Raw genomic sequence first — 25,287 nt, 5'->3', positions numbered from 1 at the left:
AATAAATAAAAGAATGATTAAAATTATTAAAAAGATAAAAAGTACGAATAAAATAATTAGAATAAAATTAAAAATAAAATAATTAGTAAGAGGTGAGAGATAATAAATAAATATTATTTAAAAACGATAAGAGAGAAAACATAATATTATAAGTTTAAACCTTAAGGTTAAGTTATTCAAACAATTTAATTTAAATTCTTTTTTCTAATTTAGCGGCAACAAGTAACGGTTATTCTTAAACTTCTGTACTTGAGTCGGTAAGATATATGATTAATTATGTTATATATATATATAGTTTGATTATAATTTTTTTTTGCTCATATATAAAAATAATAATAATAATAATAATAATTTTCCTTATATTATGTCCTACTTAGTACTTATCATCAAATTCTCCCGAATATTTTTCAATTTAAATATAAAAAATCTCAAGAGAAATTCCTTTATAATTAGGAAACAATGACATGATTACCCTCTGTTAATTAAAAACCTTTCCGACAGCTTCCTTCGATTTCAGTTTATTCCTATAAGAAACGGAAGAAAGATCCAACACGATTCTAAATGGGTTTCCTCTTGAATAACATCAATGTATTAGAGCCGCTGATTTCTTCCATCCCATCAGAATCATCATGAATTTTTGGCAATTCCGCGGTAATCCCACTTGAATCCGACGAACAAGAACCAACAGAAATGGGGGATCCGCCGTTCACATCAGTTCTTCCTCCTTTGTCGGCCATGAAATTGTAAAACAAAACTTTCCTCGTTTTCCCCAAAGCTGATCTGTCGACGATCATCATCGTCTCCTCGTTCTTGTTGCCTCTCTTTTTCAGAAATATCCGGCAAAGAACCCAATTGTCAACCGTGACATCATCGGCGGCGCCGTCGAGGAGGCGAAATTCGTGCATGATCCAATTTGTTTTGTTACCATGAGGAGGTTTCCCTCTATAAAAGACGAGGGTTTTCTTCATCCCCACTAACTGGTTTTCTTTAGAAGAAACGATTCGCTTGTCGATACCCGTGGCTTTCCAATACCCGGAATTCGTTGACCTGTTAGATCTGTTTCCATTTGGATACTTTGCTTCTTTTTTGCTGAAGAAATATCTCTCCTTCTTCTCTGAATCCCCTGTTTCAAATGAGAATAAAACAGTTTCAGTCAAATAAGATAGAGAGAGAGAGAATTGAATGAAAAAACAAAAACAATTGTATGAACCTGGCAAATCCCATGGATCAGATTTGCAGATGTCGGCTTCAGGAATAATGGAGGCGGGAAATGGGTGAGAAAACACTTTTCTTTTCAGATATTGAACTATAAGCTCTTCATCAGTTGGGTGGAAACGAAAACCAGGAGGAAGTCTCAAGACGCCATTTTTGACAAAAGTGAGCTTCTCCATGAAAGAGCAATCCGAAGGAGAAGAAGAAGATGACAGATGTGGTGTCAGCGAAATGAGAGGGAGAGGGGGGGTTCTTTTATAATGTGGGTATGCGAGAGACAAATGAAGACGTAAGGGATTTGGAGTAAAGAATACTCAAAAACTAATCTCTCTTTCTCTTTTTTCTTTGACGTGTTTTAACAAACAATTTGTATTAGCTAATGTCACAAGTTGTGTTCTTTGGTTAAGGGATGATTGTTTGCTAGTCTTCTCTTCTTCAAATATTTTACTATATAAAAACAAAAATCATTCTCATTAAATTATGTTTTGTTTATGACAGAATTAATACTGTATTTATACATGTAATAAAATATTTTTGTTAATTGTTTCTCTCCTCTTTCTGCATTAACTCATCTTGGACTAAGTTGTGTTTTTTTTGAAATTTTCTCAATTTTCATTTTTGAAATTTCTAATCAAAATTTTATTGGAGATATAAGTATACAAGTTCCACGAAAAATGATTTAATCAATTTCAGATAATTCGCTTAAAACAATTGTGTTATTCTTAAGGGAGATTGTATGTCGGGAATGACCTTCATTCTCTATCTCGATTCCGACTCCTCAACCTTTTAATAACTAAATTGACTAGAACGATTTCAAATTTTTTTTTACATTCGAAAATTTTAGAATCAAATTATTTATGAACTCTCGTGACACACGACTTCTAAAATAAAGGCAGTAATACATGTTGGGGGTATAACGAATAAAAAAACTTGAAGAAGAAAATTAAGGTAGAAAAAAAAAGAATAAAAAACTCAGGTTTATTCAGATTTTTTTTATAAATACTTTTAGTATATATAAAATTTGATACATGCACTTACTTTAAATTTGACATTTATTTATATTAACTAGTATAAATATGGAATTCGTTTTTATTTTTTAAATAAGTCACATATCTTAATTAAATAAAAGTGGTTTTAACAACTACACAGAAGCATATGATATTCAGATTCATCTCCATAAAAATGCATCTTAAAAAAGATAAAATCTAGAGAGTTTGATGCATAATGTTCACTACTAAACAGATGATCAGTTTAGGCGATGCTTCCAACGTTACATTGTTCAAAAAATCTCAACACTAGATAACTATGATGACTATCTTTGTTGATGTTCATAAAAGAATATATAAGCTGGAGAGTTTGATGCTTTTTAATGGTCACTACTATACCGATGACCATTCTTCCAACATTCCATGGTTAAAAAAATGTTTAACACATAATAATCACTACTAAATCGATGACTATCTTTGTTGATGTTCCTAAAATAATATATAATCTCGAGAGCTCGATACTTAATAGTCAGTACTAAACCCGTGACAATTCTTGGTGACGCTTCTAACGTTGCATACGATGGCGGATAATCATTACTAAACCGATGACTATCCTCAACGACATTTCTGAAATAATGCCATGATTTGGATAACTCAATGCCCAATGATCACTACTAAACCAATGATCATTCTCAATAATATTACTAGTGTTGCATGACTTAGAGAACTCAATGCACGATAATCACTATTAAACCGATGACCATCCTTGACGTCGTTTCTAGATGTGCCATGAATGGGAGAACTCAATGACCAATGATCACTATTAAACTAATGATTATTCTTGATGACATTTCCAAAGTTGCATGACTTAGAGAACTCGATGCCAGATAATCAGTACTAAACCTATGACTATTCTTAACGAAGGTTTTGAGATAATTCCATGATTTTGAGAACTCAATTTTTAATGGTCATTACTAAGTCAATGATTATTCTTGTTGATATTTCCAACGTTGCATAATTCATAGAACTCGGTGTCTGATAATCAATACTTAACCGATGACTATCCTCAACAACGTTTTTAAAATAATACCATGATTTGGAGAACTCAATGCCCAATAATCATGACTAAACCGATGATCATTCTCGATGACGTTTCCAATATTGCACAGTTTGGAGATCTCGATGCCTGATAATCGCTACTGAGACGATGACTATATTTGAAAACGTTTCTGGATGTGCAAATAAGCGTTTAACAATCTTGATGCCTAAAAACATTCATTTATTAATGACCATTCTAAACAACTGTCTAGAATATGATATTTGGTTTTGGAACACTCGATGTTAAATAATCCTTGTTTGGCTAATGATTATTCTCAACAGCGTTCCCAAAACAATGTTTAGCTTGGATAGCTCAAAATTGTCACATTTTGGTTGATGACCATTCTCAATGATGCTTACAAACTCTATTGTTCAATATCCTCATTGCTTTGCATTTGGGGAATGACCACTCCTTTTTTATTATGCCTCTTATCTTGTTCGTTATTGGAATGATGCATCTGAATATTCCTCATCCTAATTTGGTTGTCGAACAAACTTTGTCATCTCCCAATGCAAATGTCCTAACTAGAATTTTAATCATTCTAGGATTTGATTGGCTTATTACCTAGAAAATGGTTAAATTTTAATAGAAACTAAAAGTTTTGATCGTCTGACTTCTTACCCGACAAATGGTTAACTTTCGAGATAAGCTAAAAGTTTTATCATTCCAAATTTTGACCCAACGAAGGGTTGGCTTTCAACTTAAGTTAAAAGTTCTAGTGGTTGGGAGGCCTATTGTGATTGGATTCTCCTACGACTATTCTTGATCGTAGTTGGTATAGGTGTCTGAAACATCCAATGTTTCATGACAACCGACTCTTGGAATGTTTGGAAAGCACAAATTGGGGAATTTTAGTCACAAAGGAGATTGTGTCGGAAATGTTTTATTTCGTTTTCAAAATCCACATAATATAAGAACTAGGGTTTAGTCACAGAGTTCTTTTAAAATGCTCATAGTTTCTGAACTAGGGTTATTATCATGTGACTAAAAAGTACCTAGAGTTTGAACTTAAGTCTTCAACATGCGATTTGGGAAAAATACCTAACGTTCGAACCTATGTTCTCAACATACATTTTAAAAAAATTAACATAGCATTTGAACCTAGATTTTCAACGTGTTTCATAAAAGGCACATAGCTTTTGAACCTAGGTTTTTAACGTAGGACATGAAAGCTACATAGTGTTCGAAACTAGGGTTTCAACATACGTCTCATTAAAAAGAATCTAGCGTTTGAACCTAGGTTTTCAACGCATGACTTGAAAAACCACATAGTATTTGAAACTAAGGTTAAAACATGTGTTTCATAAAAAGTATGTAGCGTTCAAACCTATGTTTTAAATGTATGACTTGGAAAACCACTTAGTGTCTGAAACTAGGGTTTCAACATGTGTTTCATAAAAACCACTTACCTTTTGAACCTAGGTTTTCAACATATGACTTGGAAGACCACCCAGTGTTCAAAACTAGGGTTTCAACATGTGTTTCAAAAAAATACCTAACGTTCGAACATAGTTTTTCATCGTATGACTTAGAAAACCACATAGTTTTTGAAGTTAGGGTTTCAACGTGTGATTTAGAAAAAAGGACCTAGCGTTCGAACCTAAGTTTTCAACGTGTGTTTTAGAAAACCACCTAGTGTTTGAAGCTAGGGTTTCAACATGTATTTCAATAAAAACACCAAGCATTCGAACCTATGTTTTTAATGTATAACTTGGAAAACCACATAGTGTTCGAAACTGGGGTTTTAACATGTGAACATTCGAACCTAGGTTTTCAACATGTGTTTTGAAAAACGACATAGTGTTCTAAGCTAGAGTGTCAACATGTGTTTTAGAAGAAAAAAACACATAGCATTCGAACATAGGTTTTCAACATGTGTTTTGGAAAATCACATAGTGTTTGAAATTAGAGTTTTAACATGTGATTAAAAAAAATACCTAAGAACCTAAGTTTAAAATGTGAGTTTTGGAAAATCACCTAGTGTTCAAAACTTGAGGTTTAACATGTGTTTCAGAAAAAGTGCATAGCGTTCGAATATAGGTTTTCAATGTGCGACTTGGAAAATCGCCTAGTATTCGAAATTAAGGTTTTATCGTGTAATTCAAAAAAAGAACCTAGCGTTTGATCCTAAGTTTAAAATTAAGGATGGAAATTTGAAACCGCCATGCAGTAACTGAATCGAATTGCACCGTTTGGTGCGGTTTTTCCTCGAAATCGAACGGGGATGGGGGGATGGCATTTGTGTTAATTGATTTTTATCCGAACACTATAAACACAATTAAATATATAAAATCACCCATATATTTATTTATTCATTATATTTTATAAGAGTTATAATAATAAAAAATTTCAAAATATTACAATATATATTATATTAAAAAATTCGTTTATTTAATTTTATTGTATAATTTTTTTTTAAAAATATTTTATAAATGGTGCCCCATGAAGATTCCCAGAAACCTAATGGGGCGGAGATGGTATTAAAAAAATCCCCGAAATAAAACGAAACGGAGATGGTAAATGCATTCTCCGCCCAGAACCGCCCTATTGTCATCCCTATTTAAAACGTATGACTTGAAAATCCATCTAGTGTTCGACACTAGGATTTTAACATGTCATTTCAAAAAGATGCCTAACGTTCGAACCTAGAGTTTCATCATGTAATTTTCAAAATGATTCCTATCGTACAAACTAGAATTTCGTCATTTAATTTCCTAAAAGACACCTAATGTTCGAACTACGGTATCATCATGTAGTTTCTAAAAGACGCATAACATACTAACTATAGTTTCAATACATGATTTTTCCAAAAAGGTTCCTAGTATGACTTAAGGTTTGATGCATGTTTGTAAAATTTGAAAGGACGTTGATCTTTGATCAAAATATCTTTGGTGTTTAGGACTTCGAATGTTCTCTTTAGTTATTGTTTTAAAAAGAGACAAATTCTCCCCTCGTTTCTTTTTTCGACTTAAAGAACATCGATGATATATTTCAGGTCATATATAAACAATTGCTTTGATCATTTCTTTTCAAAAAAAGAATTTTTAGCTTCACATCAAAAGTCAACGTTTGATTTTAGACCGTTGATTTAGGCCATGTTTTTTGAATTTCATCGTACTTCCATCTTTTTTTTCGACAACACATTTTTAGAATTCTCGGCTTGAGTGAGTTTCACTAATTCAAAACAGTGTCTAGAAGAACTTCAAGTGGCGATTTCAATATTTCACCCACTACGAGTATTTGGAGACCTGGGTATATTTAGCTGAAATAGTACATTCGAATTCAAGACAAAAGTCTTGGTGAACTATTAATGGTAATTTGAATGCCTTAAAAAATACAAAAGCTCTTTCCTTTTTTTGGTATCTTTGGTATATTTGACAGAATTGGTAATCTCGAGTTTAAGATAACATCATGGTGAATTACAGGTGGTGATTTATTGTCTCAACCTTGAATACTATACACATTGATTGTTTTCTCTTTAGTCTCGAGTTCTAAATCAAGGTATTTTTTTTGGGGGGAGTCCACATGGTTTAAGATAAGTTTCAATATTTTCCACGGCTTCTTTCGGATGTAAGATCTCTTTTTAGTTGTGAGATACGACAAGTAATGCAATCGGATAACTCTTTTCATCGATTTTCAGGGAAATCATCGAGCTCCTTTTGAAACGATCATTAGTTTGGAAAGTCTTGTCCTAATGCCTACTCGTTTAATGTATTTTCTCCTCTTTCCTATTTAGAATGAGGGATTGTATTTATTTTCTCATTCTTAAAACAAAAAAAAAACATGATGATTTTGATTGAGCTTAAGGACTAGGCTACCTACATAACCTATTTTGGAATAATCATATCTAAATGTAATATGCATGCATTAAAAATCAATTTAAAAATTCCCTTATTATTGACATAGGGGTTATTTTGTTTTTTTGGGTGAAATCATATTTTTTTTTTATTTATTAATAAAAAAATACCCAAAGTCTTGACATAATGGTTTTGTCGGGTTTTTTTTAAAAGAGGGATCACAACCCTTTTCTTATTTATCAAAGTAGAGAATATGATTGGTATAAGGACTAAGCTTCTTACATATCTTCATATAGATGAATCAGGTCCAAATATAATTTATATACATAAAAAATCATATTAGAAATTCTCATAGTATTAACATAGAGGTTTTGATTTTTAGATAACATTTTATTTTAGAAGTGTATTTTGAGGCATGAAATTATTTATTTAATCAATAAATGCATTCTAAAATATTTTATTTATTCACAACATTGTTATTTTTAATTGCATCGAGAGAATTATTAAAAGAGGGAGGAGTTATATTCAAAAAATTATTAAGAGGGAGATAGTCACTCCAAAAAAATAATTAAGAGGGAGAAAAAGAATCACCTCAAAAGATTTATGGAGAATGAGAAAATGACACCATTTTGAAATTTTTTATTTTGGTCCCAACCTCTTAATATGGTAAGTTTTCCCTACTCACTACTTCGATCATTTTTGAAAGGTTCTAAGACTTTAAGGAGTGGTCATGTCTATATATCTGATCTTGGAATAACTTTTTGATCACTAAGGTCCTAGACAAGGTGCTTGAAAGTAGTGTACTTATTAGTGTGGTGATCTCTCATTTGGTGGTAGTCGTAGAATTAGTCCACATCTTTCTCGACATATGACTTGTCCATTCGAGTAGCATGTGATACAACTAGGTTCTTGGGTTACCAAGAAACACATGACCTCACTAAGTGACATACCCAACTCATTAAAAATTCATGGAGGCTCTTGTGGTAGAGGAAATGTAAAACATAATAGTCTAACTTAGCATTCACGATCTCCAAACTAGAATTTACTCAAGAATGATGAATATAAAGTGATAGTAAAATGTTATGTTGCAACAATGAAGGAGTTAATGAAGACTCCTAAATTGAAGACCTATACTATTAGAAGTAATTCTACATGGAAAATCAATGAAGTCTGGGAGAACAACATCGGGAAAAATGTTGAAGATCATGTATACAAAAGAAAATCTACTTGGGTAATGTACAAACAAAAGTGGTGGTACTAAATTCTCCTTTTGAATTTAAATTGCTTATTATAGTAGAAGAAAATTATGTTAAGGAATGGGAAAATGTAGCGATAGGAAACTACATAGGAAAGAATAGAGTTTCTTTTTTAAGTCACCAAAGAGGCACTTATGAAGAAATTGGAGGAAAATGGATTGGAGAAAATTTCAGAAACTGTAAATGATTTCTACTTTTTAAAATTCAAGAAGGGATCAAATATGGATGAAATTCTGAAAAATGGGCATACTTATATTGGACCAAACTATATGAAGTTAGAAAGATGGTCCGAAGATTTGAACCTATTAAGAAAAACTAAGGAAACAACTCATATATGGTTCAAACTTTGGAATATCCCTACACACATGTATAAGTAGAAACTCTTAATCATGTTACAAGTTTATTAGGTAGACCATTATATATGGACCCAATTACTGAAGGAGGAGACCATCTTTCCTTTGCTAGAATTAGCATTGAGGTGTATCTTCGAAAAACATACCCAAATAAAAATGACAATAGTTGATAGGAAAAGAAAATTTAATGTCATGGGAATCACTTATGAGTGGAGTCCATACGTGTGTTCATTATGTGATACTCTCTAATATGCCAGTACAAAATGTGCTTAAGCTAAGGAAGAAGAGTAGAGAATATTGAAAGACCAAAGAGAAAAAAAGCAGGAAATAAAACTGATGAGTCTAACATCAAAGAGTAACATGTGGAGGACGAGCAGGAATTTAAAACCAGTGAGGACTCTAAAAAGGAAGAAGGAATGTGATTGAAAGAAAGAGGGTAGAGAGGACTTTAATTAAGAAGAAGATGAAGGTTGTAAAGAAACAGAGGTTAAGTAAGAAAAAGGAATTTGATTCTCAAACAAATCAAGTTGTAGTAGAAGAAACTAAGAGGGAGATACTTAGACTAATCAAGCTGAAGTAGAGGATATCAGGCTGATATAGTTGATACTAAAGTTGATGCTGAAGAAAACAAAGGCAAGAATCCTGAAATTCAAGTATAGGACAACAAAGATAAAAACCTTGAAGTCCTAAAAAGAATTCTTTCTATCAGATTAGCACAGATTCGTACAAAGAAAGATTACACAATGGGAATAAGCAAGCTTCAACATCTTCTTTAATTCAATATCCTTGCATCATAAGAGGAAAGGGAAGGGGAAGGGGGAGAGAAAGGGGAAGGAGGCCTTATGACGCAACAAGTTTATATGGGAAGAAAAACCCTAATTAGGGTAGTTATGATATGTTTTTGATTGTATTCTTTTCGTTTGTAATCTATGTTGTTTGTTTTTGCGAATGTTACTAATCATTCTCTTTAAAGTCGTTTGATTATCATCTTTTAATCATAGTTAAGGTTTGTCTAGTTTTGATTCTTGACCATCCCACTTTATGATATTTAATGAAATGATATTAACTGTTTACCCAAAAAAAAGTCCCACATATGTAGCAAACTCATGGATTTAGTTTTGTCTCACTCTAAACACATTAAACTTCTTTGAGGGTTTGAGAGTTTTTGGGTTTGAAAAACAACCTTTTTGCACTATAATTCTCTAGACCTAATTATCAGTTCGCTGCATCTTCACGACTACCTCGCCCTCGCGCCATGAATTATACAAATGTCACCTTAGGTCAGTTTCTCTCACCACTTTACTGATTTGACTATAGGTTGGGGAGGCTCTTTTGCTCCCTTTTAGTTCTTTGGTCATTTGATCCAATAAAGCATTCATCATATCATGGGTGGTATTCATCTCACTCAACATCGTATATATATTCCTTATGTGTTTGTGCAAAATTGGAGTAGTTGGGATATATTCACTAAAGGCTCTAGTACTTTTTTGAGAGGTTGGACTCTTTGGGTCAATTTGATTAAAGTTCACCTAGTTACTTTAGAGTTGGAAAGTTAACACGAACACTTGGCCTGAAAGTTCATGCACCATAGCTTGCATACTATAGAAATCGTGCATTAAAGTATTCTTAGAAGGACTTCCTTTTTCGCCATGTCTCAAAATGTGATCAACCCTCAACTTAGTGGCTTTGTGACAAACTTGTATCATATGATTTTTTCTTAACTTTGTGGCTATGTGAAAAACTTGTAACTTGTGATCATTAATTATACAAACAAGAGGTTAAGTATAGAGGTTTAAACTATTAGATGATAACCCATATTAGTACTACGCATATACGTGTTTCTAAAAGAGAAATAAACGCCTACTTTCCAACTTTTATTTTGAAAATAAATTGTATAAATGTGTGGGTTAATACATAAGATTAAAAGTATTACAAGCATATATCACTCGTACTCCTTGTATAATTCACACTCAAATGTTTGTACAAAATAAGGAAAGCCAATTACACTTAATATAATCTCAAAGTAAAAACCCGAGTGCTTGTCTTTAGACTCTTCCTCTTGCCCAAAATCGTTAACTCTTCTTACTTGTTCTCCATGTATTTATTTATGTAGCCGATCTTTTCCACGGGAACCCAAAACATCTTAACATGACTCCATCTTTAAGTATGAGAAGTAAGCCTTATGATTGATGATCGTCTCCATAGCTAGCTCCATCCTCGTCGATGGAATCATCACGTCCAACCCAAACTTTCTGAATAGGGGAGTCGTATAATAAGTTGTAGTTGTATTCAACCCAAACAATCGGATCATGGGCTGATCCTCCTTGAAGTATGTCACCTCAGAAATCTTATACGATGATATTAAATCCCCAATGGACATATTATCATGGATCAGGTCATCGGGCTTGGCCATATCTAGCTGGCTCTTATTGGTGTAAGAGCTTAAATGGTACTTGGAAGGTAATGGGAGAATGTTCTTCACCTTATCGCGCAACTAAATATTGATTTGTATGGAGCATCTTTAGAACATCTTGCCTTAGAATGGTTCGTTCAAGCCTATCAATGTCATAATTAAGACCCAAACCTGAAATCTCCTTGAAGAATCAAATAAGATGTCTCAAACACCTTAAAAGATGGATTGGCGTCACTAGGAGACAGTAGGACATGAGCCATGATAGTGATGGTCATAAGGTACACTTTATCAAACTTCGGGATGAGGATGTCCTTAACTACTAGATTGTGCCTCTTCTAAAGGTCAATAATGTTCTTCTTCGCAACAAGAGGTGGATATCCTAGCCTCCTTGAGAGGTTATGGCTTCGAACCCGTTAGACGGTAAATTCTACACCTGGTTAAATGGTTAAATGTGTTTGTGGGCTATGTTCTTACCTTGTGGTCATATTTTTTTAATGTTCTTCTTCAATAGGGCTTCAGACATGACCTACGACTATCAAAACTCCTCTTGCAAGATCTTCCTCAACAAGATGAATTCAGATAATGGCTTAAGGTGAAGTAGGTTCCGAGCCTTAATCATCATGATGGCCCAAAACTCCTCAATTGTGTGGGAAATTTGTCTTTCACCAAAATTGAACATCTTTGTTATGGGGATCCATCTCTATCGCATTTGCATCATGAAACCCTTGTGGGAATCTATGTCCCACAAATTTAGTATCTTATACAAATTAAATATCACATAATCAAGGGGACACTCCTCAAACTCATCACTAGCATGATTGAGGATCAAGAATCGATCATAAACATCTTACAACACGAACATCAAAGACAAAAATGATATATGTGATTCATTTTTCTAACTGTTTTAAAAAAGTCATCATGTACACATTGATGCATATTTTATCTATATCACCTACAAATATTAACATAAATATAGTTAGGGACATAAAAACTTTTGGTGTCGTTCTTTTGTAAGGATATGACAAGCAACGAGTATTGGGTCATGTGGACATGAATTTTATATCTAAATGAGTTTCAAGGATAAAAGAGAATTCATTCACTAACAAGGGTAGTCTAGACTACCGATGTAAGGAAACATAAACTCAATTGGTAATTTACCTTTATCGTCTCCATGAGCCCCTCCTTAAAAGAAAGGAAGATCAAGAAAGGTGAAAAATGTCGATTCTAGAGTCCATAGTTTAATTTCACGCAACATCATTAAAGTTATAGTGTAGTCAATAAATTTTACATACTATACACATACCAATAAGTGCATGGATGACATCGAACACCGCACATCACACACCTCAAGTTACCTCAAGACATAAGTTATGTGACTAAAGGGAGAAAGCATGCACGTCGTCAAGTACATTCGGGTTTTGTACCATAGGATTAGTTTTTATTGTGTGTATAATGGTGTGTTTTAAAATATACCTAAAGTTTGTTTCGATTTAAGCATCTAGGTGGTTCCCAACAAAGTTGCCCGTTTCTATTTATGCATCTAAAAATCGTTATCCTAAGAAATCGACTCAAATAATAATTATCCCCATAACTCACATTCCTCTCGAATCTCGAGTGAGATGAGAAATGACAATAGTATGTTAGATTCAAATTTCTTTATATGAATGTAAAATGAATTGACTATCCAAAAGATGAACTCAAATCGAGCTCGTCTCTAAGATCGTCAACTTATAATAGTTTCGACTTGTGAGAGTCACCTAAACCCTAAACCCTAGGCATTTAGATAATCAATTGGGAAGGGCCTTTGTTTAAACCGGGATTCGATGTTGGACTATTCTATGGGGAATCTGACCTCGGTTCATGCAAGGACCAATTGTAGGTAAAGATAGACGGACGTTAGGGGATAGAAACCTTGTGGATGTATATTTTCCTCCTACTTCCTTGATCCTCAATGCACACGCAAGTGGAGTCCTCTCAGTCGGCACATATCTCTTTAGTTGATCTTCCCTGTAGTTCAACAAAACCAAGGTCCCTCACACTCGTTCGTTTGCGAAGTCATGAGAAATATCTCCTCGATCGTTCATCAAATTGATGAAGGCTTCTCGGTTATTCGCCAAGACCGCTCCCACCTACGTTTGCTTTAATCTACTCAAACTAGAACAAAACTGAAACCTAAATACACATGCCTAAAATAGAAACCAATTACACTAATATAATCAATACACAATAGAGCATCAATCTATAACCATAATGCAACTCAAAACATAAAAAGAAACGACCAAAGAACATTCAATAGTTATGTTTTATCTAGTAGATATTGTCATCATCATGATCTTTGAAGAGAAAACTAATACATCTCGGACATTATAGAGTATTCAAGTCAAGATAGAGATTTGTTGAGTAGATTTGAATATTTGGGTTAACAAAAAGTTATTAAATTGTCTTGTAAACAACTCTAGATCTAGAGGAGAGATGATAGAACATCCAGGACATCCGGCATTGACGAATGCATTTGGGCTATCCAACATTGACTAATGCATATGAGTATTTTTTAGTATTGACTAATGCATATGGTCCATTCAACATTGACGAATATATTTTGGTCATCTAACATTGACGAATGCATTTAGGTCATTCAACATTGACAAATACATCTAGGTCATCCAACATTGATGAATGCATCTCGGTCATCCAACATTGACTTATGCATCAGGGCCATCAGGTATTAACTAATGCATCATGATCATCTAGCTTTGACTAATACATTGAGACATCCAACATTGACTAATGTATATAGGACATCTCTAGTATTAAATAATTCATCTAGCTTGTTTCATCATTGACAAATTCATCTGGAACGTTTCATCATTGACTAATGCATATAAGCCATTCGGCATCAACGAATGCGTTTGGTTCATCAAGAATTGACAAATGCATTTGGGTCATCCCATATTACTAATGGATTTAGGGCATTTTAGGTATTAGGTAATATATATGGGCCATATTTGACATTGAGTAATGCATATGAGCATTGATTAATGGCTATAGGCCATCTAGCTAACTAGGCCATCTATGACATTGACTAATATAACTAGGTTATCTCTAGTATTGAGTAATGCATCTAGGTCATTTTGCATTGACTAATGCATCTAAGCCATATAACATACACTAATGCATCTATGCCACACTTAACATTGACTAATGCATCTTGATGATTTATGGAATTAACTAATGCATCCAGGTCATCTCTAGCATTGACGAACAATTATGGCCATCCGACATTAACTAATGCATCAAGGCCATCCAACATTGGTGATTGCATGTAGGCCATTCGGCATCGATGGATGTATTTGGGCCATCTGGCATCGATGCATGCATCTGTGTCATTCAACATCGATGAATGCATCTAGGCCATCTAACATCGACAAAAGCATATTAGCCATCCAACCTCGACGATTGCATTTGTTCCATCCGACATTGACGAATGTATCTAGTCATCTAGCATCGACGAATGCATCTGGGTCATCCAATATCGACGAATGCATATGGGCTATCTGACATCGACGAATGCATACGGGTCATCCATCATCGACGAATGCATTTGGGCCATCCTACATCGACGAATGCATCTAGTTCATTGGGTATCTACAAATGCATTTATTAAGTTGTTTTAGGACAATTCTTGATCAGAAAGAGGTCATAGAACATATGAACATTGATTAATGCAACTATGGGCATTTAGGAGAATTCAAGTGAAAGTGTAAATTTGTTGAGTAGTCTTGAATTGTTTGTTACAAAAAAAGAATATTGAACAAAAGAAAATTATATCTTTTAGTGTATAATTTTAATATAAAGAAATAAGATTAAAACAAAAGAAAATATAATATTTTGTTATGGTAATACAGTTAGTAAAATATTTTGACAATATATTGGAGACTATTTATCAAGATATTTGTGTTGACCTAGTTGAGGCTTATTTAAATGTGTAGTCGAATACTTTAGAGAGTTAAAGTCTTTTCTGTAAGAGTATCACTTACAGTCTCAGTTTTGTATCTGTTAGGATTTCGGGGGAACCGAGTATTATATAAACTCATGTCATAACCATAATCTATCATGACGTAATCTATGTTCTAATCTCCTTAATAATATTTTCTTCTAGGTGCACGTAGACAAATTTTATCTCGGTGAATAACGTTAAAATCTGTGATTTTATTGTTAACGTCATCTCTCGTATTTCTGTTATAATAATAATAATAATAATAATAATAATAATAATAATAATAATAATAATAATAAAAGATAGGTTGTGAACAAGTAAATAAAATTATTACTAGTTTGGCTTTTATTCTCTAATAAAATGAAAGAAAACACAATAATATTCAAATGAAATGAAAGAAAACACACTAATATTCAAATTCAAAGTTACTAATTCTGAGAAAATAATATTTATCACTAATAAAATAATATTTTTAAAACAACATATGTAACCTGTTTTATTCAAAGTTACTAATTCAGAGAAAGATATAATTCCATTTGATTAATTGTACATTATTTAATCTACTTTCAAATTACAATTTGGATTTTAGGTTTGAAACTAAAACCTGTAAATTTTGTCCCTTTAGATTTTATAAACAAAATTTGAAAACAATTAAATAGTTATAAAAAATATTCTCTTGTAATTATCTATTTTTTATATGAGTAAGGATACATACATCACTCTTATACAACACCTTCACACAACACATACCTCGTTAGGAAAGAAAAAGAAAATATATTTTAAAAAAGTACAAGAGAGAGAAAATTATTTTCTATTTCTTTCCAAATGAGGTAGGTGCTATATGAATGTGCTATATAAAGGTGTTTGTATATATCATTACTCTTTTTATATAGAAAGAGTTTAGTCATTTATCATATAATAATTTAAACCAATTAGTAAATTTGTAATTAAGGACAGGGTGCGATTAATAATAGTAAGAGCAAAAGATGAACACGTGCATCCACCGAGATCATTAATTACAAGATTTCACCTAATAATTTTTTGTTTAAAGTTCATTTCATTCAAGGAAGTTATTTATACAAAAACAGTAAAAAACTATACAAAAATAAATTAAAACAAAGAAAGGGAAAATCAAGAAGCAAAAAATAATGGAAGTACATAAGTAACACTTAAATGTCAATGAACTATGTATCATCCTCAAATCCCCAAAACCGTGGTAAAACTATGGGTGGGATGGGATGCTGATGAGTAATCTGTTTCCCGTTGAAACTCATCTCTTCATGGGACATTTCATGTAACTGATGGTAAGCTCTCGAGAAAGTTATTGACAATCATGAGCTTATATTGCCTAAAGAAAGACTCAAAAATTACCAAATGGCCAGGAGACATGGAGGGTTCATAACATTAACTATGCGTGGCTCAAGGCCGCAACTTACCCATTCCGAATTTGATGATCCATATATGTTGACTTCATCTCCTTTGCAGAATCTCGAAAACTGAGTTTGAGATCATTTTGAAATTTATTTTTTCTGATGTTCTCTATTCTTTTTTATTAACTCATGACATTGTTATATAACTTTACTTAACTTTGTTTGGATAGATCGGATGTTTCACTACGATCGTTTAACATTAATGTTATTGTGAAATAATGAAAAAGTTCTACACTTCAAAAGTAAATAAGGTGACCATAAAAGGCAACCTCAATATAATATAAGTTATTCGAGAAGATCTAATATGCAACATGCTAGACACATTGTTTTACTAATTATGATCTCAACTAGGATTATTATTAGGAGGCTATTGAAGTATCTTGACTCATTGCCTTTTGGATTTTGAATATTCATCAAATTTGTTCGAATTAAGTTATCTACCAAATGATGATCACAAACTAACGTTGTTTCTTCCTTTTTACAATATAAATGACATCATCTAACTAAATTCGTATATCTCAGGCATAAACTATCATATATCAAGATTTTTCATTAATAACACACCATCTACAAAAGGACATAAATATTGATGGTGTTCCATAATTCACAAATAGTATTCTTTAGGAAATTACTCTTCACAATGTTACCCGTCGACACATAATAATATTGTTTCACATTAACCTCTCGAATTTGTTCCATAATATAGTGTCACCAATCTTTATTGTCATCCCATCGTCACAAGCTGTTCATCATTAAGCATAACAAGGCTATTATTAACAAGATTTTAAAAAAAATGAAGAGCTTAACGTTGCTTTCTTAACAAAGAAAAAAAGATATAGTCTAATTAATTATATACCCAAAAGAAGAAGATGAGATCCCCCACAAGCAAATGCTCTTTACCCACTTGTAAACATCGTGTAGGAGGAAAAGCTGTCTTCCTATTAAGACATTTTCAGCTGACATTTTCACATCTCTCTTATATAAAAAAATATTTTTCCTTGTAGAGGGTCAAAGGAGTTTGCGTGTGGGAGATTTATTTTGAAAGAGAGAAACGTCAAAGGCTAACAATTATTGTGTTTGGAGTAAAATATGTTATTTAGTGCAAGTGTGGAACATGTAGTTATAGCTTGTTTGATCTTAGTTTATTTGAAAAAAAATCTAAATTATGAATTCAAAATTTTGTAGAGTTAAGATGACCACAAAATTGAGGGCTAATATTAGTGACTACTTAAAAATGAAATTTCAAATTATTTGATGAATAAGTAAATTATTTGAGTGAAGATAATATAAATATATATATATTTAAATTTAATTTTTATAAAAAAATAAAATAATACTTTTTAATATTTAATTGATAAATTAATAATTTAATTGTTGAATGAATATACAATGTAATAAAAAAAAAGTATTTAGAAATAACTAAGTAACCCAAAATCAAACAGGCTCATGTTCATTAATTTTTTCAAAAACAACTCGTAATAATGCAAATGCATTTATAAAGTGGTCTAACATTGTAATCATTTCATCATACTGATTGACTAAAAAAAAATTTCCATCCTCACACTTTTTCAGAGTACATATTTTTTTATATATGTAAATAAATATTTTCTGGTGTGTGATGTTTTTTTAGAGATAAAAGAAAAATAGATTAAATATATAGTCCGCAAACACACTTAATTATTTATTTATGCGCATAATTTGCCGCCTGACAAGGTCGAACCCAGGACTTTAGAGGGAGAATATTCACATCTTGAAAAGAAAATATTTATTTAGACGACACATCCAAAAACAAAATAAAATAAATAAAACATAAAAACAATGAAAAACAATTGTAAATTTGTATTAAAAATTGAGTTATTTTATTATAAAGATATTATGGGTACAAGTATATAATGAAAAATATAAAATTTTAATTTGAAATATTTTGGCTGAATTTGAATGATAGAGAATTTGATTAGTCAATAATTTGAGATTAATTTCATGTGAAAGGCCTTGTTGGAGGAACATCAAAATTCATTGAAATCATTGATGTCAAATACGATATCAACCGCATCGCTCCATTGTGTTATCATTTGAAGACTCAACCCGACCCATCAGAAATATGAATACTCTTACTTTTGCATGAAATTATTCGAGAATCGAAACCGTATGAACCAAAGTAATCACCGTTTTTACCCGTCAGTAGAACGCTTTTTCAACACTTGCTTGACCAAACAAGTAGAAGTTTCGTGTAATTCTCTAAATAAGTGCATAGTTAAAATGGGAATGATTCAATTCCATTTTCCCTTTATTTGGTCTTATGGCTTTGCTTTTGTACTTTCTTTCCTCCTTTTTTTGTTCATTGTTTATGGGTTTTCAGTTGTCTGTCTCATTAAAATTGGATTCAACTTTACAAGGTTACCTCTTCTTGCAAGTATTTCAATCCCATGGAATTAGTTAGTTTCTGTTGCTTTTAGGTACATGTGATTTAATATGATTCAATTAAAAGAATTAATCAAACTTTTGCTCCATTTGAAAGCAAACAATTATTTAGCTTATTTGTTATAAGAATTTTTAATTTTGTCAAAATTTTAAAACAAGTATGTTTGTTAGAAAAAGTTGATCAAACTTTATTTAAATTTGATCTTAAAATTATCAAAAACTCACCTTTTCTTTTCTTTTCTTTTTCTTTTTTTCAATTTTCACCTTAAATAATTTATTTAATTCAATTACATCTTTTGTACCAAATAACTATAAAATTACTCCCATATTTTACTGAATTTTTATAAAAGTAATTATGATTATAATAGTGATAAAATACTGGTTTGCAAATAATTTCAAATGATTCATTTATATCAATAACTAAAACCAACTTGATTAAAATGTCTCCATACAAGTTATGACACGAATTGTTCGAGTAACAAATAAAACAAAAAGATCAAAAATACAAATTCCAATAAACATCGGAAAACATCGGAAATCTAAGAGAAATCAGAACATAACAATAATGCATGGAACATCAAGAAAGTAAATTTCTAAGCAAGAAGACCGTGATTTCTAAAACTGTTGAGTAAACAAGTTGTATTTTATTTCTCTTACTCTAGTATATATTCTTATACTTGATATAGGATTTCCATATCATCTATTTCTTTCTTTCCATTGTCAGATTTTTCTCTCTTTTAAATGATTTTTTGTACCCACTTCAATTTTTTTATTATGTACAAGATGCTTAAAATAATGATCTTTATAAAATTTAGGATTATATAAAATTCATAAAGTAAAATTGAATAGTAAAATAACTAAAAATCAGATTAGAACATTATTTCTAACTTATATATGATGTCGTTTCAATTAAACTTAAAATTACATTATTATCTTGAAAAATAAAATGTAAATAAGTAATACTAAAATCAAATAATGATGTTGTTTCAATTAAACTTAAAATTACATTATTATCTTGAAAAATAAAATGTAAATAAGTAATACTAAAATCAAATAATTCAATATGTTGTTTTAATGATATAAATGTGAGTCAGTTAAGCATATCAATAAAAATATTACAAAACTAAGAATGTTGATAATGTCATCAAACGCATCCGACGAATAACGAGATTCAACATTTGAGAAATAATAATAAAACATAAACAAACATAACACAAAAACTAGTATTAATGAGTTAAGAGATTTTTAAAAGATCAATGACTTCATATATTGTTTTTACCGTTTTTTATAAGAAATATTTTATATTGTCGTAATAATAACGTTGTAGAGTAAATTAATCGGTGAATCGCGATCACTGAACGTCCTATTTTTTATAATAATTTAAAATAACAAAGTTTTTACATTGTATATTTAAGAGTGATTAATGAACAAATAACTATTTTGTGTCTATAAAAATATCATTTTGACTGGTTATGTTGAATATAAATTAATCATTTCAACTTTTATTTTTCATTTAAACAAAATGTACTTGTAAAGTCATGACGTTATTGCATTCTCACTTGTAATCCCATTACTTTTGTTTTACATGTAAGTACTTTCAAATATAAAAAAAAAAGTTTTGTTGCTATTAAAATTGAAAACACTCAGGTAAATATATATAAGTTTCTCTAATCTCTATATATTTAATAATGCTTAATTTTAATTTGTTTAGTTTGTCGAGTTGAGAGATGTGGTTAATTTTAATATATATGTGAGAGTAAATGGATACTTAGTTCGGATCGTGGCTTGTCCCGCCCATAAATTTGAAACGGTTAAAAATTAAATTTTAAATGTTATAGGTATGTTTTGAACTTGCAACATAGAAAAGACAAGTACAACTCTTTAACCAACTAAGCTAATAAGACTTTATACTTTAAATTCAATACCAAATTTGATAATTGTGGGACATTCTTAACAATATAAGTTAAACTTTTTAACTAACTAATCTCTATATATATAATAATACTTAATTTGAATTTTTTTGGTTTGCTGGATCAAGAGTTTTGGTTAATTTTGATATATATGTGAAAGTAATGGATACTTGGTTTAGATCGTGGGTTGACCCGCCCATAAACTTGAAACGGTTAAAAATAAAATTAAAAATGTTATATGTATGTTTTGAAATTGCAACCTAGCAAGATAAGTACAACCCTTTAATCAAGTGTGATTGAGATGTAGTTTGTCGAAGGATAATATGCTAGTAACAATTGAGAGTGGTTAAAAAATATGAATTAAATATTTGATTTACCAAAGTGGGAGGTCACAAGGTTAAATGTTGATTGAGATTGATTGTTTGTTTTTCTAAGGATAAGAGACATGTGAAAGTGTGATTGGGATGTGGTTTATCGAGAGATAAGAAATCGGTAAGTAACAAAGGATTGCGAGGTCACGAGATTAGAGGTCGATTGAGATTGGTGGATAATTTGTTGAATGATAAGAGATGTGTGAACCTGTGATTGATATAGGTTATTGGTTTTCCGTTGAATAAGAGACGTTTGAAAATGTCATTGAGATTGATGGTTGGTTTGACGAGGGATAAGAGGCGTGTGAAAATATGATTAAAATTGGTGGTTGGTTTAGACGGGTAAAAGACGTGTAAAAATGTGATTGAGATTGATGGTTGGTTTTTCGAGGTATAAGACATTTGTAAAAGTATGGTTGAGATGTGGTTTGTCAAGGGATAAGAGACATGTAATAAAGGATTGTGAGGTGACGAGATTAGAGGTCGATGAGATTGGTGGTTGGTTTTCCATGTGATAAGAGGTGTGTGAAAGTGTGACTAGAATTGGTAGTTGAGTTAACAATGGATAAGAGGCTCGAGAAAGTGTAATTTGGATTTGTAATTGGTTTTCCAAGCAATAAGAGGTCGGTCACATAAGGATTGGTGGATGGTTGTCCAAAGGATAAAAATGTCGATAACAAAGAATTGTAATGTCACGAGATTAGTGATCGATTGTGATTGATGGTTGATTTTTCGAATGATTAAATGAATATAAGTGTGAAAGTGTGAGGTTACGAGATGAGAGATCATTTGTGATTGATAATTAGTTTACTGATAAATAAGGGATCGATCATATTGGAATTTGTGGTTAGTTTGTCGAGGGATAATAAATCGATTCAGGTCGTTGGTTGATTCTTCTAAGAGATAAGAGAGGCGTGTGAAAATGTGATTGAGATTGGTGGTTTGTTTGTCGAGAAATAAGATGCGTGTGAAAGTGTTTTTTTATAGTTAGAAAATATTTGTAGCTTATTAATAAAGAGTGAATGTTATTTGCGAATTTTTTAAAAAGAAAATCTAAATTTTGATATTGATTAGGTTACAAAATATATATATATATATATATATATATATATATATATATATATATATATATATATATATATATATATATATATATATATATATATATATATATATATATATATATATATATATGCATATATATATATATATATATATATATGCATATATATATATATATATATATATATGTGTATATATATATATATATATATATATATATATATATATATATATATATATATATATATATATATATATATATATATATGCATATATATATATATATATATATATATATGCATATATATATATATATATATATATATGTGTGCATACATACAATTATAAATAAAACTCATCAATCACAAGTAGTATAATGGTTGAAGTGATCACCTTCCACACTTGAGACTAGAATTCGAATCCTTGCAAATCCAAATTTGAGTGAATTATATTTGTTTGAGAGGATAATGTGATGGTGGTATTGTGGGTATAAATATGAATAAGTATTTGAGAGAATAGTGTTATGGTGGTATAAGTGGGTGTAAATTTAAATTATTATATGTGTTTGAGAGGATAGTGTGATTGAGATATATATGGGTGCAAATTTGAATGAATTATATGTGTTCGAGGGAGTAGTGTGATGGTGGTATATATGTGCAAATTTGAATTAATTATATATGTTTGAGGGGATAGTGTGATTTGTTTGATACAATAGTGTGATAATGGTATATGTGAGTGCAAATTTGAATGAATTATATGTATTTGAGCGGATAGTGTGATGGTGATATATGTGGGTACAAATTTGAATGAATTATATGTGTTTGAAGGATTTGAATGAATTATATGTGTTTGAGGGGATAGTGTGATGGTTGTATACGTGGAACAAATTTAAATGAGTTATATGTGTTTGGAGAGATAATGTGTTGGTAGTTTATATGAGTGTAAATTTGAATTAACCATATGTGTTTTAGATGTTTCCATTTTATTAAATATATTTTTTTCCTCAAATTTTACTATGATGTAAGATTCCATTAAAAATATTGTTAGATGTGATTGAAAAGTGTTGCTCCTAGTTAATTAGTTGACCTTGTATTGCAAGTACTCTTATCTTGGATGAGGTATCTCATCCCATATTCAAAAACGTTTCTATTTCACATCTCTTGTAATAGTTCGAAACACTATTTCTATTAGAAAAATCCATTATTTTTTTTAACAATATCTGTCCTATCTTATATTTTTTTCTGACTTATGTTGTATCATAGTTGATTAAGATAAAAAAATTCTTAACTTGATTGGTTATTTAATAGTTAAGTTGTTTAAGCATATATCTCTGTGATAATATTTTTTTTAAGAAATGATGTCCCCATCTATTTTCTTTATATATTACTCAAGAGATTTAATGAGGTAATATTTATTTATTTGTTTCTTATGAGCGTATAGATATAGTGATATGTATGTGCATACACTTGGTTCTTCACATTGGGCCGGCATCATGTTTGGTTATTCTCAATTTGATATATTTTTATAATCCATATTTCTAATAATCAAACATTTTGTCATCTTAGTCAATAAAAGTGAACTATATATACCATATGAAAATGTATCATATGAAAGATAATAATGGACGAAAAAGATGTTAATTTTGTTTATTTCAATCATCACAAAAAATTAATAATGAAAAAGCTATAAAACGATTATTGTGAAAAAATATGAATTAAAGACAACATATGGACACGATTATACTATCAATGTTCTCATGATGATTGATACTAATAACACTCATACTTTATCAGATGATATGCCTCTTTTGTTTGTTTATATCAATGAAAATGAAAACTTTGTGTGTATACCTTAAAAATAATATAAAATTTTGTTTACACAATATTCTTAGTAAAAATATTAATTATTTAATTCTTAAAATAATTTTAAAATTTTCTGTCCATTAAATCTTTATGAATTCATGCAACTTTATGTTGTAGTTATTTACCCCGAACTATCAAACTATCATCTTTAGAGGCTCCATATCAGTTAAACTTATAGAATCATAACTGAGGTCATTGTTTTTGAGTCGAAGCTCAAGAACAACGACCAATAGCTAAATATAATTCCGATTAAATTTTAACTTTTTTACAAATGCTCAAATAGACAATTAGGAATGATCAATCAATAAGTATATTATCAAAGAGCAATGACCAATTAATTCACAATTACGAAAGTTAATAATCGAGAGAGAAAAGCAATCGATGAAAATCAAAGTTGTTTTAAAATAATTTTTCTGAACTTACAAACATGTGACGAAGTTCTCTACAAAATTTAAAGACCTTCCTAACGCTTCAGAATACAATAAGCGACAAAGAGGGTAAGAGCTAGGTTGACCACGTGGTCGGACAAAACGCCTCTTAGTAAGGTTATGAGGTATTGACAAACAATTCGGGTTATACTTACTTTTTAAGTTAGAGTTATGTTTTTGTTTGAAAATTAATTTACAATCTTTATATTAATTTGAATACAATGATCTAACAAATTGAGTTAGTTGAGAAAAAATGTCTAAAATATTATAATTTTTACTTCTTAAATTCATGAATCAAATAATAAATTTATATATAATAAGATAAATATCAATCATAATCTTATTTAATACAATATTTATATTTTTTTTTATTAATTCATACATAGTATTTTAAAAAAAAAATTACAATAAATTATATTACAGAACTGCTTAAAATTTTGTTTATATATTTTTCTTATATAATGTACTGGATATATAAATACTAAAGATATATTTACAAAATTTATTGAGTTCTTATTTATTTTTAAAAAATTATAAACTAACCTAATTATGAACTTTATATAAAGTCACTAAATTTATTTGAATAAAACTTAAAATCCAACTAACTTGTAAATACATAAAATCTCAAATAAGATAGTATTATTTAAATGGTATTAATTTAATTAACTAAACTAATTATCTCAATTAGAC

At 30.5% G+C, this 25,287-nt stretch overlaps 1 protein-coding gene across 1 annotated transcript; it reads right to left on the bottom strand.

Moving 5' to 3' along the window:
- Positions 1 to 524: 524 nt before the first annotated feature.
- LOC124912093 (NAC domain-containing protein 83-like) lies at positions 525 to 1,439 on the bottom strand. The gene is made up of 2 exons (XM_047452652.1): positions 1,211 to 1,439; positions 525 to 1,123 (listed from the first exon to the last, which is right to left on the bottom strand). Exons 1-2 carry the CDS (start codon positions 1,389 to 1,391, stop codon positions 558 to 560), a joined length of 747 nt encoding a protein of 248 aa, XP_047308608.1. The 5' UTR covers positions 1,392 to 1,439; the 3' UTR covers positions 525 to 557.
- Positions 1,440 to 25,287: the final 23,848 nt, after the last annotated feature.

Source organism: Impatiens glandulifera, chromosome 8, assembly GCF_907164915.1.
Source record: "Impatiens glandulifera chromosome 8, dImpGla2.1, whole genome shotgun sequence".
NCBI classification, from domain to species: domain Eukaryota; kingdom Viridiplantae; phylum Streptophyta; class Magnoliopsida; order Ericales; family Balsaminaceae; genus Impatiens; species Impatiens glandulifera.
Note: the sequence above shows the minus strand (reverse complement) of the source record. Positions and strands in the feature narration are given on the sequence as shown.